The sequence below is a fragment of the Octopus bimaculoides genome, chromosome 7 (assembly GCF_046866305.1).
Source record: "Octopus bimaculoides isolate indiv1 chromosome 7, ASM4686630v1, whole genome shotgun sequence".
Classification (NCBI taxonomy): Eukaryota; Metazoa; Mollusca; class Cephalopoda; order Octopoda; family Octopodidae; genus Octopus; species Octopus bimaculoides.
In genome coordinates, this window is record NC_142934.1 from 29,374,828 (window position 1) to 29,400,675 (window position 25,848).

The window sequence follows — 25,848 nt, forward strand, 5'->3', positions numbered from 1 at the left end:
TGGTAACTGAAAAAACATGGTAAAACATTAGCTAGATGAAGTCACCATTACCACCTGCCTAAAATTAAAAAAAAACTCTGCAAGGTTTTTCTCTTACACCCTGTTTTGCATATATTGTGCCAGTGTCACGAAAAAAAAAGCACCCAGTACTCTCTGTAAAGTGATTGGTGTTTAGGAAAAGCATTCAGCCTTAGAAATCATATTGACACATTAAATGATGATAATTATGATGATGAATGAAATTTTTAAAATAACTTAGAATTATCAGATAAATAACTTTAGCAATGGAGAATCTAAGACATTAATCTCTTTCAATAACACAGACAACATATTACATTACTCATTTTACTAACTCTTGTAATCTTTTACTGTGACTACATAGTTGTTTATATTGTCAAGCTTGCATCATACAGTCTAGATTTTCCCCTTTTTCAAACTACAAATTACCAATAGTCTAGAACTATTAGTACAGTCATACTAGCACTCCATTGGTTATGGTGACAAGGTTTCAATTGATCCAGTCAGCCAAACAGCCTGCTCATGAAATTAACATGCAAGTGACTGAGAACTCCATGGACATGTGTACTCTTTACATAGCTTTCAGGGAGATTCTGCATGACATTGAATGTGACAAGGCTAGCCCTTTGCATTACAGATGCAATTCATTTTTACCAGCTAAGAGGAGTGGAGCAACATGAAATAAAGTCTCTTGCTCAAAGGACACAGTGCTGTTTGGAATTGAACTCACAACCTTACATTTGTGAGCTAAATACCCGAACCACCATGTCACGCACCTTCAGTCAGCATGATAGATATATGCTTAGCTGTTCACTTGTAAGTGAACATGACATGGTAGATTGTACTATGCTTTTGCTGGTCATTTTATATGCCAGACCTAAACTCCTCAGAACAGTTGGGGGGAGAAAGAGTGTGAAATACTGTACTCAAGTATGCCTTCACATACATGACAATGATGATCATCATCATCATTTAACATGGGTTAAAATGTTTGACTAGGACTGGTGAGCTGGAGAGCCACACCAAATTCCAATCTGTTTTGGTTTGATTTCTATGGCTGGATGCCTTTCCTAATACCAACCACTCCACTGAGTGTACTGGGTGTCTTTTACATGTCATTAGTACTTGTCACTGGCACAGATGCCTTTTATACGTGTCACTGGCACGGGTGCCCTTTATATGTGTCACTGGCACGGGTGCCTTCCACATGTCACCAGCACTAGCCACATATATTCCATTGCAAAAGTTATTTACCTGGTATCCTTGGTTCCAAAGCCTTGGTGAATTAACTGTTTTGCTGAACCATCTGTGGTAACATAATGATTCAACATACTTCTAACCTACTGATTATACACTATTAATTATTGATGATGATTATATATATATATATCATGATTTTTGACATCCATCTTATATGATGGTATTGGTTTAACATCACACAGTTTTACATGCCAAATTGATGGTCTTTTTTTTTTCTCTCTTTTTTCAACAGTTCTAATATACTTAGGATCCATGTAGATTTGTGTTTACATTTAATACTTGCACTGACACTCTCAGTTTTCCTACCTATAAAAGCCATAGCTAAGAATAATTTTATGCTCAATAAACAGAGGATTTCTCAATTCTGTTATTGTCACTAACAAGTGCAGTGTACATAATGCATGTAAATACACAGTATGCATAATACCACTTGTAGTCGCACAATTAATTAGAGTGACAGCTATGGGAACTTCAAGATCCCCTCTGATAATTTATCTGCATCTAAGGAAGTGCCAGACAGTCAGTTGCCAAAACATCTAGTGTGTGTATATCAATAAAAGTTATAATACACATTGGTGAAAAATTACTGGTAAATTGGTACATCAAATGAAACTATTTTGTGCTATTTACCCCACCTGAGTAACACTCACTTATTCTTCTCGCCATTAGAAATACAAGTGTTTAATTTATGTTAGCTAAAATAGGAAACACCCAGATTTGTTGGAGGGTGAGCAAGTCTGATATCCTTAACCCTTTTGATATGAACCTGCCCAAGACTGCCTTTAGCTCTATGATACAAACTTGATTTTCTAGAGTGATCTAAATTAGAACTTTCATACTTTCATGTTAATTTATACTCCAAAGACCAATTTGATAATGACATTTTATCTAAATTCTTCATTATTTTCAAAATTAATTGAGACAGAGACTATATTTTAGAAGAAATATGGTAACAAAAGGGTTAGCCAGTCAATTATTGTACTTAAAAGCAACACCTACAATTAAATGTTGCTTATATTTGCTACTAGAGCAACAGATGTAATGATTTCTTAAAAATTACAAATTCATTAGGGAAAGGCACATTACATCAGTTCTGTACATTCATTGTATTTATTTGGTCCAAGAGGAGAGAAAACTTAAGTCAGTCCTGGCAGGATTTGAACTCAGAACATATTAGGACAAAAGTAAATATTGTAAGGCATCCAGAAATTTAAGGGGAGGGTTTGGTTGATACCGTTAGCTCTAGTATTTAAATGGTATTTTATCGACTTCATAGGGATAAAATGCAAAATTTATCTCAGTGGGATTCAAATTCAGAAAGTAAGAAACTGCAGCAAATACTGCAAGGCATTTTGTCCAACAGGAAACAATTCTGCCAATCTACCAAATGATGATGATGATAATCTTAATAATGATGTTGATGGTGATTGTAGTAGTGGTTGTAATGATATAATCATGATAATAGTGGTAGTGATGATAATCACGATAATAGTGGTAGTGATGATGATTAGGATGATGGTGGTAGTGATGATGACACAAGGGCTTGAAACCTGACAGAGAACATAATTATAATAATGATGATTAAATATGATCAGGAATTTATATTTGTAAGACCCCATATTGAAACTAGCTTGTAGCATGAAAGATTTTATGGAATTTTATGTTTACATCAAATTATTGAAATTTCTTTTAAAAATTATTGGTGAAGAAAACTGAATTCTTAAGTAATATAGTAATATTTCTTGAATATATATATCATCATCATCATCATCATCATCGTTTAACGTCTGCTTTCCATGCTAGCATGGGTTATATATATATATACACACATACACTCTGATCTCCACCATATTTATTTCACATGTTGTGCTGAAATACAATACCTCAAACTCTAGAGGATGTTATTGCTATATTAGTGTGACTAGGCATTGCTAGTTGTAGGAAGTAGCATCATCTTTAGAGGAGATCTCTGCTTTTTAGCTGCAAACACTTCTGATTCATGCTACATCTGCCAAACTATAGGATTACATCACCATTTTCATATGTCGATGTCGACAGCAGAAGTATTTCTAAAAATACTCTTTATTGGAGGAAGAAAAAGAAAAGGAACAAAAATACCAAGTCATATTCTAGAGAATCTTGTATTTTTAACTATCTATAAGACATTCACTGTTTATATGAGTTAGTGTTTTCAACAAATATATTAAACATAAACTGCAATGCCTCATATTTTCTGTAAATATTTAGGATAGTGAAGCAGATATTAGAAAATATGTGATACCTGGTAGCAGTTAAATTCTCAAGATACAATCTCATTAAAAGATATAAAGTAATTTTTTTCTTGAAAGTTTTACTTGCTAACTTATTTTAAGAATTTTAAAATTTATTATGTTTCAAATGGTGATGGGTGTTTGGTTAAAAAGTTTGTTTGCAACCACATGGTTTCAAGTTCAGTTGCACTGCACAGCACCAACGTGCCCTGCAGTGGGACTGAACCTGAAAGCATGTCATATAATGTATTTTACAATAGCCCTGCATAACCAAAGCCTTGTGAATGGATTTGGTTGGTGAAAACTGAAAAGTTGCTCATTGTGTTTATGTATTTTACACACACACACACACACACACACACACACACACACACACACACACACACGCGCGCGCATATCCACAAACCATGCTAGCATGGAAAGTGGACATTAAATGATAGTATATCTATGTATGCATATACATCTAACCCATGCCAGCATGGAAAGCAGATGTTAAAGGGTGATATATATGTATGGGTGGGCACTTGTATCTTCTTGTCTTGACATTGTGTGTTACTTGTGAACAGTTGTTACCATCATAAAAGCAGTATCACTTATTTGCAATCTTCAACGAAAACATGTCCAGCCATTGTGCTATTTCTGTTTGAAGGACTATGGGGAATGTTATCTTGCTTACAAATAGATGTTGGAGACAGGAAAAGCATCCAGCCATAGAAAATATGCTTCCATGAATTTTGTCTGACCCATGTAAGCATGAAAACCTGGATGTTAAAATACTGATGTTGCTGATGATAACTTTATAAGATCTGTTAGACTGTATTAGGATTTCTTGGAAAATTTAAGTTTAGCAATATATTTTTGGGGAGAAATTTTAAAATCCATAGTACTTGCACTTAGTTATTTATCTAACACCTTTTCTCTTAATTCCTGTATTTGAATAGTGAAAGTTTTTAATGACTTATTCTAAATTTAAACATAATAAGTTTAGAAAATTAGATGATTAATTTGTAAATGTTGGCCAAAAATCTATAAATATATAGCGCTCTTTATACTGTAAATAAAAAATTAGATTTAAATTATATTAAGCAATTAAATATGAATATCAATCATTATGCATTATTTTTAAAATTAACACCATATTAAGCACTGTCATATCACAGAAGATATTGCATGAAGTATAAAGTAAAAAATAATGATAATTTCTATTTTTGACACAAGGCTAGCAAGTTTATGGGAGTGGTAAATTGATTACATGAGCCCCAGTGCTCAACTGGCACTTATTTTATTGTCCCCAAAACAGATGAAAAGCAGTCAACTTCTGCAGGATTTCAACTCAGTACATAAAGAGCCAAAAGAAATGCTGCTAAGCATTTTGTCTGATGCACTAATGATTCAGTAAGCATATCACCTTAACCCTCTAGCATTTAAACTGGCTATATCCAATCCAAATTTTCCATTTGTTTTATGTTCAAACTGACCAAATCCAGGCTCTCACACCTACCTACAATGTTATTCTACATTAAACAATCACATCATCAAAATCTCAAGGATATGAGATAATGCATGATTAACTCAAAACAATGTAAATGAATAGGCACTATGTTTGACAGAATAACCTGAACACTAAAGGGTTAATAATGACAATATTTACTTTTATTTGTAAAGGTGTTGCTCTTAACCCTGTTGTTTAATGAAGTTGATCTTTTTTTTTAATCCATCCCCCACTTCGTTTTTAACACATTAGTCTATCACAATATTTGGGGTGTCTTGATGTCTGCTGACTCTGCTTGATGTCTTATATTAAGTGAGCAATTAGAAACTCCCTTTGTTTGCTGTTTTCGACAATACATTTGACACCTTTTATTTCCTGCATTATTTATAAACACTAGCAGAAAGACCACCCTCCAGGCAGTTTTCTGCTAGCCCCTTGATAATATTTTTACATTTGATTTCCAATTCTAATAATTTTTATATTTTACGTCTAATTATTTCTTTGTATAATAGTGTTCACTTGCTTAGTAAGAATTGCTTTCATTATTGTATCACAGTCATAATCTCTCTTTTTTAAACAAGCCTCGTGGTAGTCCAACAACAGAGGGAAGAGCAGTTTGTCAAGTTTTTACCTTCCCCTCAGAGCAACAAAGAGATTTCAATTCAGCAGCCTTTCTGTAAGCTTTGCAGTATGTGTGTGTGTGTGTGAGAGAGAGAGAGAGGGGGGGGGGGAGAACATTGCAAACAATGAATGAAATAAACATGAAATGAAAAAATCATATAAATAGAAGGGCATTACTACAGATGTATATGTATAATTTTGTTGCCTCATGACATCCAGAAAAATGGATATGTTTCAACAAAATTTTCTACAAATACCACTTAGATGTTGTGGCTTCAGGGTATATAGGGATTTATGAGAAAGAATTTTTCTGACAGGGTGGAGAGAAGAGTTTTGGAAAATTCACATGATCTGACTTATTCCCTCATAACTTTCAGGAAGATGGGTATCTTTTAAAGAAAATTTATACAAATCCTTTTCAAACGGCATGGATACGATTATAAAGAAATTTGTGGGGAAAATTTTGTTAGGGATTTTCCTCATTTTTTTTTAAACCACAGCCTTCGAAATGATGGGGGGGGGGGCATCTTTGTATGAAAAATATTTTGTAAACTCTTTTTTTTTTACACCCCCTCCCTCATCATCCCACTCCAGACTTATTTTGGCCAATTTATTTTGCTCTTCAAAACCATGGGAAGAGCATTTTCGGTAAAAAAGTTTTTTAAAATTGTTAATATTTCCAGAGGGAAAAGTGAGTGGCTGTTGTTTCTAGCATATCCAAAGACAACCCTCCCTGTTTCTTTATCACTCTCGCATGTATTAATGTTTTTCAATATGTTTTCCCCATAAATACATTTATATGCTATAAAAAAGAAAATTTGAGAAATTATGAATTTTTTCCAACCTCACTCCCTGCCCCCAGTTGTTTCTGTTTAGAAATTAAAATATTGGAGAGCCTGAGGAGGTCGTTGCTGCAATTTATCCACAATGATTTTTAAAAATTACGGAGATGTACTTGCATAGCAAGTGACTTGATCTGAGATTGTGTACTGAAACAAAAACAATTGCAGAATAGATGTTTGTAAGCCATTCAAGAACACAGAAACCGTTAGTTTCATGACCCTACTTATATACAGAGGTCCCGATGCATCTACGTAACGATATGAAAGGGAGGGTTAGTTTTTAGGGTTACGGTTAGGGTTAGTTTTAGGGTTAAGGTTAGAGCTAGTTTTAGGGTTAGTTACATTTACACAGCATACATTTAAAATGTTGTGTATGTAACATCTGTATTTAAGTAGTACCATTGAGGGACCTCTATATTTAAGTAGTACGAGTTTCACTTCAACATTAAATTTCATTTGTGTCAAAATATTTTCTTCGCTTTGAAACCACGATCTGTTCACTGACAAAACTTCACAAAAGTAATGCAGCACAATTTTTGTCAGTGAACAGCAAACACACACACATACATTGCCTTTCATTTGTGTGTATGTGTATCTATGTGTGTGCACAAGTGTGTCACTGTTGAAATCACTCATGCAACTTGTTTGTGTATATATTGGCTTAGTGGTACAGAGTGTTTGGAAACTGTGAATAAGGTATAAGTTTTGGGTACTTGTTGGTAACATTTTTTTGTTCTCCTTGTGTTTTAACAGTAATTACATTCTAGGCTCTTCTCACAGCTATCCTGCACTAAAAATATTACAGCTCCAGCTAATCTATATGAGAAGCTAGTGAAGGCATATGACCTAGTGGTCATGATGTTGTGAGTTCAATTCTTGGAACAAGCAGCCTCATGTTGTATCCTTCAGCAAGGCACTTTCTTTGACATTACTCCAGTGATTGCTCTCTCTCTCTCTCTCTCTCTTCTCTCTCTCTCTCTCTCTCTCTCTCTCTCTCTCTCTCTCTCACACACACACACTAGATGTGATGTTAGGTCAAAGAATGAGAAAATCAAAAGGGTATCTGTATCTTCTCATGGCTACACACCCACCTAAAACAATTAGTGACAGCATGGTACATGTTATAAAGCCATTCTCATTAGCAGATGACTTGGCTTTTTTTTTTTTGTATCAGAACCCATACTCAAATATATAAAACAAATCATGAACTATAACATACACTAAGATTCATTGGTGCTGATATTCCTATAAATTTCTGAGATGTGAATGGAATTATAACAGAAGTCTAATACTAAACCATGTGACCATGAAACATCTGAATAAACATAAAATTTAAATTCTGTTGAAATATACTGTTTCAAGTAATTTTGAAACTAATGAAGAATTAGTAAAATAACTTTGTCCCTATTGAGCTAGTTTGGAACATAAATTAACATAAAATTTTGATAGAGGTCTTTCTTCTTTTTTTTTCTTGCTTAGATAACTTTCAAACAGAAAGTTTGAACCATAGAATCCACTGTGGTCTCAAGTGGGATTGGTATTAAAGGTAATGGTTGTTGGTTAAATATTATTGATAGCTGTTCCAATTTGTTACCAATAATACAAGTTCACAATATTCTTGTACCAAGTGAATGTATCAATTTGTATATATTCATTCAAGTGGGATTAGTAAGGTAATGGTTGTTGGTTAAATATTATTGATAGCTGTTCCAATTTGTTACCAATAATACAAGTTCACAATATTCTTGTACCAAGTGAATGTATCAATTTGTATATATTCATTCAAGTGGGATTAGTAAGGTAATGGTTGTTGGTTAAATATTATTGATAGCTGTTCCAATTTGTTACCAGTAATACAAGTTCACAATATTCTTGTACCAAGTGAATATGTCAATTTGTTTATATTCATTATTTAAATCTCTTCTGATGAAAAGATTTATACAGTAATCAGTATTTAATTTCTATTTTTTCTTCTTTTACCTCATCTAGAACTTCAATGCTGTCGCCCGGCCATTTCCAGCAGGCCAACACTCTGGATTTTCTCATGGAAGTGGGTAAGTATTTCATTTTTCCAAAATCATCAGGAATTGCCTATGTCCATCAACTTAACTTCCTTCTTCAGTAGAATATCTGGGTTTTTTAGCTCTGCAGAATTATGTTTATATATATCAACCTTTTTCAATGTTGCTAACTGGATTAAGTATATTAAGATTTTTTTTTTAATATTTGATTGATTAATGGGAGAAGGTACAAAAGAAAATCAAAGCTTAAACAAATGGAAAATTCTAACAATGAAATAAGATAAGAATTTTCACCATTGGATGGATAATTATTCTAGATTATCTTATCATTTAGAAAGATTTTGAAAGTATCAGATTTTACTGTCTGTTTTTTTGTTTTTTTTTTCAAGGGTGTAAGTTAATGTTTATAGATTAAACCCTTTCTTGAGAGGAACCAATATTAATTCCTTTCTTCATTATTTTGAATATACATCATTTTTCTACCTTTCCAAAATAAACTCTTATATGTTTTCTGAATGTTATTAACTAAGAATATGTTTCTATTCTTAGGGCCATTTTCAGTGACTATTCTATATTTTTTATATCAATTGCTTTAAGTTAGCAGAAAGAGTCATACATCTGATTAAATATATTACATATGTAATTCCATTGCTCTAGGTTTTCAGTTGAAATCTTACTAGCATCAACTTTATTTTCATCCTTCCAAGATAAATCAATATGAGTAATATGGTGAAGTTGACTCCATAGTTGGATATATTATATAGAATTGTATTATATCCCCAAAAGTATGTGATCTTAAGTTTAATTGAAAGACATTCATATTTTATGCATGAAATTATGCTTACATATATAATAGTGAGCTGACATAAATGAAAGGTTATATATATGCATTTTTAGTGATATTGTTTGAGGAAGAAATTCATTCTAACACTCTAGTGGTATTTCTGATTGTAGTTTACATCATGTCCATTCTGAATATGTCATAATAAAATATGATTGAGTAGATTCATTGATCTACTATAGACATTTAACTTGAAACTTAAGTTCTCACTAATCAGCCATGAAGTCTAAGAGAAATGATAAAGGCTCAGTCCATTTTAAATTAACAATTTTTTTATAAATTCAATCTAAGAACTAATATAAATGATATATAGTTTATAAGGTTGATTAAATTTTCAGGAATAGTTTTTTTTTTATATGTAAGAAATCTGTACAACACTTATCTGTGATTATATAATCTGTACAGGAAAATTGGCACCCATAACATGAACCAATGTATTCATGTCATATAAAGAAAACAAAATAAATATTTATTCAAAATTTTAACATTCTGGTAGCATTAAAAAAAATAAGATACTTTTGAGACATTATTAAAGCACAACAGATTTATTATATCATATACCTTATTGGCTTGACAATAATTGTTTACTGTACACATACACAAGCCTGTTGCTAGACTTTAGTGCCTGGGGGTGCTTCAGAATATTCTGGGTAGGCACTAATTTGTAATAATGTTAAACTGCAGTTACTAAAGTGGAATAAATCTGAGGGTGCACCATTGAATAGTGATGGGGCAATACCATCCTGTGCACCCTCTTAGAGACGGACATACACACGTCTGTTGAAACTTATAAGTAACACTGTCATCTATATATTTCAATATTAAGCTACTATACTTTATTATGAATCAGTAGTATATCTTTATTGTTATTTTAAATGAGAAACAAAATGTTTTATATTGCTTAAATTTAAATGTATTTCTTTTGACTTTTACTCTCATTTTCTCTACATGTGACTTCCAAAATTCTTTGATATGCATTTCAGTACTGTAGTTGGCAATAACTTAGTTAAATTAAAATTAATTTCTTTAGAAAAACAAAATTAACATTTTTATTTCAAAGTAGCTAATAAGATATTTTTTTAATTAAAAATATATATTCTATGGCATGTTATATAGAATAACTTTAAACATAACCTTTCATTCCTTTTACTTCCATAGTTTCTTTTATGATACTGTTGTAGTTATTTACAGATATATTTTAAATTACAAGGAATTAAATTTAGCTTTCTGTTAGAGAAACTTCTATGCAGTTGATTGACTTGCAAAGATGATTGCCTTATTTCCCTCAAATATCTCTCTCTCTACTACTTATATCAATAACCAACATGGCTATATTGATTGAATATTGTTTCTTTTAGTCAGTAGCTTACAAATTTAATTTTCCATATATTTTTTAACTTAAGCATTTTAAAATCAATCTTTTGTCCAAAACATTAATAATTCCTACTTTAATCCCTGTTTCTGTAGAATTAAACATCTGAAAGGACAGCCTCTCCCCTCAAACTGGACAATAGTCAACTGAAACAATCTAAAAACTGTTTAGGCTTAGATAAACTACAAACCTACAATGAGATATGACTTTATAACTGTTGGATGAGTGGTACTAGTAGTCCAATATTCTATCCATTCAGACAGAAGAAAATATCAAATACAGTGTTTCTAAGAAGATGGCATTATATTAAAATCAAATGATAATAATTGCTACAATATGTAGCAGAAGGAAAAGCCATTGCAAAATCATAATGCCAATACTGGCAAGGTATATAGGATAAGTTTCTTTTTATCATCTGGCTTAATGGTTAGAGGGTTCAATTCACAATCTTACGATTATGGGTTTGGTTCCTTGAGAGAGTGGTGCATTGTGTCCTTGAACAAGATCCTTCATTTCACATTGCTCCAGTCTACTGACATAAATAGGTGAAATAAGTGCCAACTAATTGCTGTTGCAGCCCTCTTTCTCCTTCCAGTTTTCACATCTTGGATGTTCCATTGGGCTGAGGGTAGGAAGAGGGCTAAGAAAGTGTATGTCTGCTCATGACTACATAGGCACCTAAGAAAATTAGGAAAAGCATGGTACATGTTACTGAGTCAGACTTGTTCATGGGTGACAGCTATAGATGATAAAGAATAACATAATTAAAGTGCAGAACCAAGTAAATGAAATCCTCACAGAATATTTCCCATCATAATCTTCATGGGTCTGAAAATATATATTCTGTTAGAAAATTGCAAAATTAAAATGTTTAATATGATTTTTAGAAAAAGTGTTAGAATTATAATACTAAACCTACTGCAAAATATAATTGAACAGGACAGTTGTGATCATATTGCTTTTGAAAGAGATTGGTGTGGGGCAGAGCAGGTTTTGAAATAACTGAACATTTGAAATAATTTGGCTTTTGATTATACATTATTAATGGGGGAACAGAAAGTTAGATTTTTATTTACAATTTTTGCTTTTATGTATAGAAGACTACATCTTTTCCTTAACATTTTCTTCATAAATTTTCCTTTAACTATTTAAAAAGAATTGGTTTCTGAAGATTTATTGCTATTACATTTTTGTTGATGAGATAGATTATTTAGATACAGAATAAATGTGTAATTATACTGCCCTATTATTTGCTATTTCTAACATTAATGATAAGGGCTTGAAGTACTCCATCCTTAATCATCTATATTTGTAGATACAGGATACCAAAGCCTCAGGGCAGATCAAGTTATGTGACACTGTAATGATCATTGATTTATTCTGCATTGTAGAATTCATCAAGAATTCATCATCTAAAGTAGTTAATTAGAGCTATTTCTGTTGATTCTGCAGTAGCCCATGCCATGATAAACCATGTGTGTGTGTGTGTGTGTGTGTGTATGTATGTATATATATATATATATATATATATAATATATATGCGTACATAGTATGCATAAAATACCTTTCTATTTAATACTTAATTTCATCATGTTATTAGTTTTTCCTTCCAAAGGGCTTTTTAACCCAATATTTATACAATACTATTTATAACCTTACCTTCTCCTAGTACCACCATTCTTATATATATGTATGTATAAAACGAAATAAGAACGTAACAGATAACAATAAAAACATACGGACAGGTAAATCCAGGATGGATCATTCAGGGCCCTCTATTCATCAGTCAAGCTTCAAATTACGATACTGTTTTGACCTGTTACAATTGAGATTGCTCAAAATTGGTAGGCCCGAAAAAACTAAGCTAAGTACATTAAATGTTTGGAAAATAGCAAGTGAATGTGTACATATATAGATAAATAGAAGTATATATATAGAGAGAGAGAGGGGGGGAGGGGGAGAGAGAGAGATGTATAGATATGTATATATATATATATGTATGTATATATATATATGTGTGTATATGTGTAGAGGGGAATTCACAAAAAAACAAAAGACGAAGACAGGTGGTGTAGACAACAAACAGATGTATTAGTTTAACGCTCAGGAAGTGAAAAAGTCTTTAACATTTCGAGCCTACGCACTTCCACAGAAAGAAACAAGGAGAGAAAATAAAGAATGTGTAGTGGCTAGCGATCTATCATGGCGAATATATGTATGTATATATATATGTATGTGTGTATATATATATATATATATATATATATATGTGTGTGTGTGTGTATATATATATATAGCGAGAGATATATATATGTGTGTGTATATATATATATATATATATATATATATAGAGAGAGAGAGAGAGAGAGAGAGAGAGAGAGACAGAGAGACATGTATGTATTTATATATATCTGCTAAATCGGAAGCCTAAAATGGATCCATAGCTCTCGTCTCAATTACGAGCTTGGAACCCAGATAATTTGTTATAACACTTATCCACCTATTGGTTTAGATTACCAGTGAACTAAACTCCCATATTATAGATAGATAGAATGACAGACAGGCAAGACTTACCCCGGGAAGTTTCCACTAAATTTTCTTCCTTTTTGCTCCTTTCTTTTTACATTTCTTTCTAATGGCTATAGATTAGCCACGGTAGTTTTATTTTTATTGTTGAAGGAAGTTGATATAATATGGGAGAGGTAAATTCCAAAATGTGTGAAGGACCTCTTTTTTTATATGTGCATGATATCTTAATATTCAGCATGCTTTCATCTCATTTACATGTCATTGTTATTTTGAAAACATTGATATTTTTAAACTAATAACATACCAAACCAGAATTTAGTAATAAACTCTTTTTCTTAAGAAAAGTAAAGGGAAAAAAAAGATGTGGATGCAACTGGGTTAAAAATCCTTCTGATATTGTGTTCTACACAAAAGTGATCATGTTAGTTTTGTTAAAAAAGAAATAGTGGGGATTGTGCAGAATGCAATATTTAACAAACTACCAAAATTCTTTGTTTTAATGAATTTTATTCTTTAATGTACTGTAAATAAGTCCCCTCTAGGAAAGCTGCTAGTCACTTACTTACGCTATAATTTATTCAGAGCATATTTACTCAAACTGATATCAGAGTCTGAGAGAGTTTCTGCAAAGGTGCAGACCTAACAGTTACTGCACAGAAATGAAATGTGAGCACTGTGGGCTGTTTCCATACTATAGTTAGAAGAGAGCTAAAACAGGAGTCGTGATAGGTATAGCATGATGTAAGCCTTGAAGATCAAATGAACAACAAATTCAGATGATCTTAGGTAACAAGGAAAATATATTAAGAATGTCTAGAATTGTCTGTTCTATGATAGAAACTTCCTGTTTTAAAATGATCTACATTAAAACTTTCCATCAAAATTTCATGTTAATTTATGTTCCAAACATCAGCTTAACTATGACAAAATTATTTTTACTAAGTTCTTCATTATTTTCAAAATTAATTGCAACAAAAGCAGAGTATTTCAACAGTAATAATGATAACAAAAGAGTTAATGTAGAATGATATAATGATAAAAATTAAGGAGGCAAATTCTAAAAATTTTATACAATCAATATTTGTATTATGGATTGTCAAAGTATAACTGAAAACCAATTTAAACATGTATGATTGGGTTATTTTAATTGGGTCATCTATAACTCACTTAATGTTCCTTTAGAAATGAAATCCAGATGTGGTTACAGCTATTACAAGGGAGATAATCATTTTACCATAATTCAGTACAGGATTAGAAATTTAAAATTGAAATTAAAGAAATTTAAAGAAAAAGATGCACAGAATTCACATGTTCAATATTTTGTTTACTTAGTCTGAAGTTCTTATAATCTATCATTCATTATAGATTTAATTTTTTAATATTTACCGTTTTCTCTTTTTTTGTTTTTTTCTTTTAAAACATTTAAAGTAAAAAAATTTATTTTTGTAATTTGTTTAAGTTTTTCTCATGGTTCTCAATAAAAGCATGTCATGTTCTTATTAGATTTGTTTGAAGTTGATGAAATTTACAAAATTTATTGAAGAGCATGTCAAAACCCACTGACAATTTGTTTTATTTTTGTTTTCATTGATCTTACATTTGTTTCACAATGCATGTGAAACTATTTACTTATCACATCTTATTCTGTCTCTTCCAACTCTGTGTTGTGTGTTCAGTTCTTGGTTTTTATCCTATGTGTATATTTCAATGTACAGGGAAACCTTTCCACCTCCACCAACAGTTTTTCAGCCCTCTCTTAACAAATATACAGAAGCTGAGGAAGACCGCCCCACTTCTACACAGCAGTCAAGGTCTTTCAAATTATTACAAGGCTTGATGGACAGTGGTCAAGGTAAGGTGTGATATCAAGCCATATCCCAAGGCTTTTTTTCTTTCTCCATCAATTTACCTGCAAAATTCCTGATTTGATATATTAAAGGAAATATTTATTACAATTTGATAAGTTTGAAACAAGAAATGATAGTAATTCTCCTCTCTCTCTCTTTATCTCTCTCTCTCTCTTTCTCTCTCTCTCTCTCACCACATTTTTTCTCCATAAACTTGTGGAGGCATATATCCAATAACATTTTATGCAAACATTGTATATAATTAACCAAGTTAGCATTTTTGTCAAAATGACCAGAACAAATTTGTTTCCACTTGTTCTCTACATTTTCATGGAAGTATTATGAAAGCTACACATTACTTTCCCATTTTACTAGTACTAGAACCAAAATATTCCAAATCATCATTCTGTAGCACAAGCTTTGAGCAGTTTTCTGTTGTTGATTTATACCAAGTTCCTAGACTGACACCATCTTAGAAAAATTCTTTCAAATTTCAAATACGCTATTATAGTATGAAACACACATGTTAACCATTGAAAAACAATAAAAACTGTTAACTACACTTGATCATTATTTCATATCAAAATTTTCCTCACACTGCTAACTATGATTAGATAGCAGATCGTGCAATAAAAATTTTGACATCCAATAATGAGTGAAGTGAACAGTTTTTGTGTTTTTGAATGATTAATATGGTTTTCATTGTGTAATTGCTTTAGTTTCAACACACAATCTCAGATCAAATCACTTGCCAGACAAGTACATTTCTGAATTTCAAATAAGTTATATTTTTCTGAAAGCCTAACAAAAGAAGAAATAGGATATAAATAATAATAATAATGAAATTACTGTATACAGTGCTCAGGTGCACTACAACTTGTCAAAAGTGCGTATAAAGCCTATGCTGTAATGTACAAATGTCTGGAAAGTGAACAGTGTACGAGTCAGATACATGCTTGTGTGTGTATGGAGGGGAGAAAATCAGGTATAGTGTTGGCGAATCTCAGGAATCATGGAAGTTTTGAAGGATGCAGTGCTCCAACAACTAACAACTGATGCTGGCAGTTTGTTCCATACTTCAGCAACTCTTAGCATGAAAAAGTGTTTACAAAAGTCATAGGAGCTGTGCTGTTTTCTGACTTTGTAAACATGTCCATGGGTGTTAGACAGGTGGAATTTGAAAAGGTGCTCAGAGTTATTGTTAGTAAGATGGGTAATAATTTTATTGGTGTCTGCCAGACGTAGGAGTTTCGATGTATCCATGCCCAGGGAAGTAAGGCTTTCAGAATATAGCAAATGCCTGATGGATGGTATTCTCTTGGTTGCATACCGCTGAACGGTTTCAGACCAGAGATGCAAATTCCAGGTGAGGCCACACCATAGCTATATAAAGCCTCAGATAGATAGCCTGAGAGCAGCTCACAAAGGACTTGGTAAGTGATGCCAAGACACCCTCAGCCTTCTTGGCAATTTTAGCAATGTGTTTTGTCCAACATAAATTGCTGTCAACAATAATGCCCAGGTCACGTTCACAAGAAGACTTTTTGAGATTAGTGTTGTGGAGGGAGTAAATAGACACTGGGTTTTTCCTCCTAAAATGCATGGTGGTACATTTGTCCACAGCCATCTTGAGTTGCCAGTCCATGATCCATTGCTGGATCGTGTCCAGGTCTGATTGCAATAAAGATCTATAGTGTACAGGATCTGTCCTTTTTATTTCGAGGTACAGCTTGATGTCATCTGCATATTTCAGCACTGTGGCATATTCTTTAAGTTGGCATCTATATCATTAATATATGCAACAAATAGAAGGGGGCCAAGAACAGATCCCTGTGGTACACCAGATGTCATCTCATAGGGTGAAGAGTGCTGTCCTAGAACTGTGACAACCTCTTTTTGGCCAATAATAAAGGACTTCAACCAGTTATAGAGATCATCTCTTACACCCATTGCAGAGAGTTTCACGATAAGTCTTTTGTGTGGCACAGAATTAAAAGCCTTAGCAAAGTCAAGGTAAACAACATCCACCCAGGAGCCGCCATCAGTGATTCAGGTAATGTCCTCAAAAAACTCAGTGAATTGATTACAGCAGCTGAAGTTAGGAATAAATCCAAATTGTGATGGCTGGATGAGGCTGTGAAACTTCCAGAAGTTCCAGAGGGTTTCTCTGACACAATATTCTATCAGTTTGGCGATGCAGCTAGTAAGACTGACGGGGCGATAGTTGACAGGCGATGTGCAGTCACCTTTTTTTGAACAGAGGGATAACACTGGCAGTTTTCCACTGCTCTGGAGTATCACCATTGTCAAGACAGAATTGAACGAATAGTGAAAGTTGGATCAGAAGAAAGCACCAACCACGTTTGAGAAGTAGCTATGTAACATCATCGAGACCAGAAGAGGCATAGTTACATTTCTTAAGGTGGCATTGTAGCATTGTTGGTGTAAATTTCATAGTAGTTATAGAGTCCGATGTCAGAGGTGATGGAGATGGAACATTTTGCTTTTCGACAGTAAAGATACCTGCATAGCATCCAGCAATAATTTCTGCACATTCTTTGGGATTGTCAGTAATCTGGACTGTGTGGGGATTGCGAAGGGGACCAACTGGAGTGTGAGTTCTCTGCTTTGAATGTACATACCTCCAGAACACTTTGCTGTCAGGGTTGGTTGCTATGCACTGTTTGAATTCAAGTACTGCCTTTTTTTCACCTGCTTGAGATGGTTGGATGATCTATTGCATTTTTTCCTGTTAATCTCTGATTCTGATTTGTGCATTTTGTATTCCTGTTCAGCATTATGACGTTCTTTCCTGGCAAGTCGGACTGCAGCAGTCTCCCAAATTGCACTATTGAGTGGTTTTTTGTGCTTGCGTGGTACCGATGCTGCACATACCATCCATATTGAATTCAGAATGTTCTGAATTATAGTGTTCACATCTCCATAGACATAAAATTCAAACCAGTTTGGGCGTCGCAGCTCGGTACGATAAGAGTTCCAGTCTGCTTTATTCCAGTCAAAGCAGGCAGTTTGAAGCTTGGTTAAGATAGATATATTAATGTCCAAAATGAAATTCAGAGATATTGCACCTGTTTGGTTATCCAATCTGCACTTCACTGAAGACTTCTACAATGGTACTATAGGGATGGGTATATACTAGAATTAACATTTTCATCATCTTCTGGTTGAGTTTGCTCAGGCATTTTTGACCTGAGCATGCCATCCGTCTCAGTCCTACATTAGTTGAAGGTCTTCAGGGAAGCATGCAATGTCTAGACACTGGATTAAGATATTGATATTCATTAAAGTTTCAGTATCCATTCTTCATTTAGACATTAAATCAATATGATTTGTTGTTCTTATATCTCAGAGAAATCACTTCAGTGCCATTTTAACAGGTTTGGAATTATTTATGGTGGATATCCATTCTTTTCTTTAGCTTGCAGAAGATTCAAGTTTAATACTGCACAATTGTGCTAATCTTAATCACACAGTAACTGTGTTACTTAGCTTTGAGCTTATACCTCTGTATGGTACCTATTTACATTTAAGAGGATTGAATCAATTAGACTTGAATATTTTGAATATTCAGCAAAGAGCCAATGTCAAGAGATGACTCAAGAATCTTAGATATCATTGTTTTGAGTCCTGTTATTTTTAGGGTTCGTAAAATAAGCACCATGGAGGTGCCTGGCTTAGTGGTTAGGGTGTTGCACTCATGATTGTAAGCTTATGGTTTCAAGTCCTAGCCCAGACAATGTATTATGTTTTTGAGCAAAACATTTCATTTCACATTCATCTAATCCATGAAGCTGGCAAAAATGGATGATCCAGCAACAGAATGTCATCTCATCAAGGATTGGGGAAATATACACCACAAAAACCAGGAAACTAACCTTATAACCCTATGGATTGGAAATGTCCTTTTTTTTTTAAATATAGACTAGAAATAGTCTTATAGATAATTAATTTTAGATATCACTGTTTTGAGTCCTGTTATTTTTAAAGTTAGTAAAATAAGTACCTGTTATAGTTTGAGTGATAAACAATTGGATTAAAAATAAATGCCTGCCAGCTCTGACAGATTTTACAGCTGAGTTCCATAATCATTTGGGATATTGGAACACCACTGAAGACTTTGTCTTGTAATGGTTTAGGGATAAATACTCTGAAATGTGTAAACTGTATATTCTACTAGAAATGAGACCCCAAGTTTTCAGAAATAATGTTTGTAAATGATCTGCTCCCTACTCTTGGTAGACTGGTGAACTAAGCTAAACTGAAACAAATGTCATGTTTAAAAACAGCAATATGCCTGCGCTGAATTTGAACTTATAGCTTGTAAGTTTGTTTTCCAATACTTTATCCACCTGACCATTATGCATTCTATAATGCAGTGAAGGAATACAAATCTACATGCTTTGACAAAGAATTCAAACACTGTGTAAAAATTTCAGATTTGACATGAAGAAGAAAAAAAGCTGTACTGAAAACCTAAATGAAATGAAATATCTAATCAAATGAAAATAATTTCCTTAATTTAAAAAAAAAAAGTTATTTTGTCTAATTATTTCTCACTGGAATATACCACCTGTATACTTATACAATTGTCATTCATGACCAAATTTGGTTGTGTACAATACAAAGTTATCTAGCTGGAACTCAATATCAGAAAGAAAATAAGCTAGGGTGTTTACATGCAAGCAAGCTAGCTGCTACCTGTTTAACATAGGCTTGGCTGTTAATTCTATGGGGTGGGGGAACAGTCGCTCAGTATAATCAAAAAGCAAGTATATTTTTGTTGTTTTTTTTCTATTTGATAAGAGAGCTAAGAAAAGGTGTTTGTGTTTTTTTTTTTGCCCTCCCCCTCTCTCTCTCACACACATCTCTGTTTAGTTGAAGGAGAGCTTTCTCTAACCTTCTAGACAGCCTGTTTGCTGCAAGATCTATCACAATATTTACACATTACTAGTTTTAGTTATGTCGTTTCTGTTGTACTCCTTATAGATACCTAGCTATCATCTATCTAGAAGGTGCCTACAGAGGGTTGGGTGGGTATATACATGCACAAAGAGGATTGGGTTGGTGTATAGTAGATAGTGAGAGAGATGAAAGAATTCATTATGCTCTGTGTTATGAAACTCAAAGTGTGACTGACAATATTTTGGTTCTGTGCTGGATAGAAGCACCAGATTGTTAAAATACTTTTATCTCAAAATAACTCATAAGAAGAACTATTTTAAAAAATTACAAGAAACTAGATTATGAAACATTTTTATTTTCTTTCTATATTTATCTTATTTATGTGATTATCATGTGTCAAGCGCTGTAGTAGAAAGAGGTTAACTGCAGACAAATGTACAGGTGTTCTGGATTAATAAATATGATGTGGGCTGCACTAAAACACCACATTATGCTTTTCTATTATGTATTATTTGTGTATTGCTGCCTTATACACTTAGCATTTCATATTTCTACACAACTCTGCATTAGATTGATTTACATATACACCACCATCATTGCCATTATTTGTCTGTCATCCATGCTGGCATGTGTTGGATGGTTTGACAGTATCCAATAAGTTTCAGGGCTGTGTTGAGTTCCAATGTCTGCTTTAACATGGTTTCTATGGCTGGATTGCCCTTTCTAATGCCAACCACTTTCTAGAGTGTACTGGAGCTTTTATTTTTTTTCATGGCACCATCACTAGTGAGGTTACCATGTAGTTTTACGAGAGTAGGATCCCTTCGACTGAATGTAACTATAGTAGAAAGGGAGGCAACTTTATGCTAGATGAGTGGCTAAGAAATGAAAGGAGCCAGAACAGGTTTCTTTCTGTTGTTTTGATACATGTTACTTTGCATTATATAAAAGTGAAAGGCAGTGAGCTGACAGAACCATTAGCATGTCAGACAATATGCTTAGTGGCATTTCATCTATCTTTATGTTCTGAGTTCAAATTTCACTGAGGTCAATTTTGACTTTCATTCTTTTGGGGATCAATGAAATAAATACCAGTCAAGCACAGTGTTCAATGTAATCAACTGGCCTAGTCCCCACCCCATCCCACCACCACATACAAGAAAAAAATTTCAGGCCTAGTGCCTGTAGTAGAAAGAATTATATAAAAGTGTAAGTAATTGGAGAGGAGCTGGAAGAGATGTAAAAATGATGATAGTGATGCCACTTTACACTATACAGCACTAGACATCACTTGATACTGCAGCATGCATACATTAAATGGTATGAAACACATGGTACTATGCAGTGCACCATATCACATTATAATGCAACACACTGCAATGTTACACCTCTCTGCATTAAAACACCTACACCACAAGGTACTCACTCTGTGGGGCATCCACACTATAACACCCAAACCATGAAATCATCCCACAAATAAGGTATTTTATTCGTTGTCTTTGCACATTGGACCACCACATTTTTTTTTATAAATGTCATCACCACCAAAGCTTTGTCAAACAAAGACAAAAACAATGAGCTTCCATACAGTTTCCAAGCTATGTCTATAGTAAACCAAGATGCCATGCCATGTGAAGGAACACAAAGCCATCTGTGCTTCAGTCAAAATAAACTGCAATAAATCTAATTATTGGTCTGATGAGAGCACCAGATACAATGTTTGATGCTACAACAATTATGACCCTATAGTTTCTCCAGCTCAAATCATTCTTATTTTGAAATCACTTTTCATTCTTCCAAAGTAGATTAATAAAATAAACACCTGGCTGTTCCTACTTTCAAAATTTTGGCATTGTTTATCCCTATGTAAGAAGTCATCATTTAACATCCACTTTCCTATACTTGCATGGGTCACATGGAATTCATTTAGGCTGATTTCCTTTGGCTGGATGCCATTTTTGTCACCACCCCTCAACTGTTTCCAAGTAAGGTAATATATCCACGTGGCTAAACATGTTTTCACAAGAGATTGGAAATGAATGATGCTGCTTATATGACAGTGATTCTCATGTACAACTATTACACAATGTCAAGGCACAGAGAGAGACACAAACACACCTATGCAGATGCAGGTACATATATATAAACAGGCTTCTTTCAGTTTCCAACTACCAAATTCACTCACAAGGCTTTGGTTGGCTTAGGGCTATTGTAGAAGACACTTGCCCAAGATAACTTTAATGTGCATAATTTGACCCAGACTATAGAGATAATATTCTTACAGTCTAGTATGTAGCAATGATATGACAAACAACTTTTTGCATTTAGTTTTGTCTTTTACCATTATTATTTTTTTTTAATTCTTCTATTATTTAAAACTAAACAGCAGTAATACATTAGGAGTTAATTCAGTCAACATTATTATATCTAATTATATAAACACTATCAATAATTCTAACAATGTTTGATAAAACTCTGGTAATAAAGAAGCAAAAAGAGAAGTGGGTATACATTATATTCATTTTCTCAAAAATTAGCTCATTGTGTCTTTGTTCTTCCTTCACATTCATTCCTTTCTCACTTTCTCATTTTTGTCATCTTTATCTTCTTTTTTGCTTTCACTTTTACATTGATTTCTCTCAGTGTTCTCTATCGTTCTCACATTCTTTCTGACTCTTAAACTTTTTCTTAAGCTCTCTCTCTCTCTCTCTCTAAATATATATATATATATATATATATATATATATATATATATATATATATCCTTTCTTTCTTACATGCTTCTGTCTCTCACATATGCAAATTTCCTCTCCTTTTCCCCTCTCATACATGTTCTCTCTCTTTCTCTTTCATACTGTTCTCTTCTATTTCTTTCTCATAATGCCTTCTCTCTATTTCTCTTATACATGTTTTCTCTCTCTCTCTCTCTCTCTCTCTCTCACTCACTCACTCATGACCCCTCTCTCTCTCTCTCATTCTTAATTACAACTCATAATAAAAAAAAAATGTTAATAAAATGACAAACTATTTACCTGATCAACTATTTCAGAACCCCCTCCAACCCTGAGACCCTTGAATCCGATGCAGTCACCCAACAGATCTCGAAGTGTTTCTCCTTTACCCTCTCAACAAGCAAACAAAGGGAATACAGTAAAAGCTGTAGGAAACTGGCAGTACAACTCACCTATAGGGCTGTATTCCAAAGAAAATGCTGCCAACACTTTCAAGGATCAAACACATTTACTAATCAGTTCAAATAATGGGTAATGAAAACAACACAAATCATTATATTCAACATTCAGAACCTTTTTCTTTTTTTTTCTACTGTCCTTGTTCTCTTTCTCTTTCCAGAATGCCTATGCTAAAATTATGTAGGATATGTAGGGTATTTTCTATCATGTATGTACAAGCTAGTACAGAATGCTTTGTATTATGTATGTATATTAAATGCATAAACTCACAGTTGTTGATATGTATGTATGTATGTACGTATGAGCTCATAGTTGGTGTAATAACTGAAATGTATGTAATCTATTGTTTGATAAACATGAAGGTCACATTGTACAGAAATTATTAAATATGAAAAATAGGTGACATTGATAGTAAATACCCTGAAAATATTTTCCATAACTCTTCAGCTTTACAAAGTATGTGCTGTAGAATGGACAGTAAGTTCCCAACAAGCCACTTCTACACCACAACTGAAGTTATTTTGCTTCTCTTATTCTTCTCATCTATAATGTTCTTTTTTAGTTAATCACTTGTAAAGTGTTGGGCCCTGCAAGCCTGATTGAGTTCCAACTCTCTAGAAGCAGGTGAGGTCTTTAGTCATGATCTATGGATTCCTTAACCCTTTGGCCTTTAAACTGACCATATGCAGCCAAAATGTTTTTTCTGTTTTATGCTTAAATTAACCAGATCTGGTTTCTCTCACCAACCTACAATATCAGTCCAAAAATAGTCACATCATCAAGATATTGCATGATTAATTCAAAACAATAAGTATAAACAAGCATTATGCTAAAGGGTTAAGAAAATAAAGCAAAAATAAAGGGGGCAACTATGCAAATGCCCAGTAGGAGTAAAGAAATCTATAACCAAATCCATTGTTTTGTATGACATATCAAACAGTTCATTTTCAAACATTCATTTTCACATGTTCTGTAGAGCAATTTTGACCTCCCGCCATCAACATTTCTTATTTTTTCTAAATAATAATCTATATTCAGAGAGAAAAAATTTTCCTCAAAAAGTATTCTTCTTTCATTGTGAATTGTAGAAAGGATGAATATCAATAGCTAATCAGATATATTCTTCATCTTCATTTCTCAACAAAGACACCCAAAATAAATTTAAAAAAGAAAATGCAATATTTCAAATAATCCAGTTAGTTTTGTAATATTTCTGTTCAGTGTGACATCATGTTTATAAATATGTAATTATGAATTTATGTTATACACTATCAAACAGCTCAAATATCTTTTTGTTTCAGATATTTCTATTCTGCCACTTCCAAGGTATAAAATTTATTATAAAGGAGGATAATAAATAGTAATGAAAGTTGATTTCCACATCAGTTCAATATTTTAAAATCCATATTTACCTATATATATATATATATATATATATATATATTTTTAAATGCATTTAGAATAACTTATAGTTTGGTTCGTGTGTGTTATTTGAAGTTTTAGTTTACTAGCAGCCATCAACAGTTGACTGCAAGTAAGCTGAAGTTTCGAAGCCACTGTCAACTTTTACCTTGCAAAACTTATGTACTCTTCAATGATCTTTCAATTAAATGTTAAATTGTATTTATATATAACTTCACATAAAAATTAATACATACATATGCACACACACATAATTAAGCTGTGAAAGAATATTTCTCAGTCAGTGTTTTGAATATATATCTTCCTTACAAATTTTAAATTTTGATACTTTAAAAGAGAGACTATCATTGGTATTTCTCACTTGTGCTGTAGAAATCATTGTTAATTTTGTATTGTACTGTACAAGTACTGTACAACTTTGAAGTTTCTTTGGAACATATCAGTAAATAATTTTAAAAAATACCTGAAATATATCATCACTAACATACGTTATCAATTCGTGATGTGTAGCATGGTTCGTAATTGAGTGTTCTATGCTGTTCTGGATCACTGTTAAATGAATTGGTGATGAACAAGGATAGATGTATTCTATAAGAAAGACAACTTCCTCTCATGCCATAGATGCAAACAACTTAAAGATTTACATTGCACCATTTAGATTATTTAAGAATATATTTTTTACCCCTTTTTTCAACTTATATTGAGGAACAATCTGTTAGTTTTGTTTGATAGATTTTTTTTTCTTTTGTAATTCTTCTCAATTTAAAAAGAAGCAAAGGCAGCAAACTGGCAGAAACGTTAGCATGCCAGGCGAAATGCTTAGCAGTATTTTGTCTATCTTTACATTCTGAGTTCAAATTCCGCCAAGGTCAACTTTGCCTTTCATCCTTTCGGGGTCGATAAATTAAGTACCAGTTGCGTACTGGAGTCAATCTAATCAATTGGCCCCCTCCCCAAAAATTTCGGGCCTTGTGCCTAGAATAGAAAAGAATTTAAAAAGAAACAAAATTTAATATATATAACAAGTCATTTTGTTGTGGAAATCAGCTTTTATTATTGTAGGGTTGTCAGTCCTCCATAAATATTTACCTTTTCGATCATAGGTTGAGTACAATTTTAAATCCTTCCCTTTCTTAGTTCCACTTAGATGAAACCACCACCATCACCTCTACCACCCAAGAACCCTTATAGGCTTTGAT

The 25,848-nt window shown here is 33.0% G+C and overlaps 1 protein-coding gene across 4 annotated transcripts in view; it reads left to right on the plus strand.

Annotated features, from left to right (window-relative positions):
• Positions 1-25,848, plus strand: part of LOC106868486 (PDZ and LIM domain protein 7) — a 156,215-nt gene that overhangs the window by 116,465 nt on the left and 13,902 nt on the right. For all 4 annotated transcript variants that reach the window (XM_089355080.1, XM_089355082.1, XM_089355081.1 and 1 more), the window contains 3 exons: positions 8,493-8,557; positions 14,982-15,118; positions 23,086-23,299. In XM_089355080.1, the coding sequence (XP_089211206.1) occupies positions 8,493-8,557; positions 14,982-15,118; positions 23,086-23,299 (416 nt within the window). The remainder of the gene's footprint in view (positions 1-8,492; positions 8,558-14,981; positions 15,119-23,085; positions 23,300-25,848) is intronic.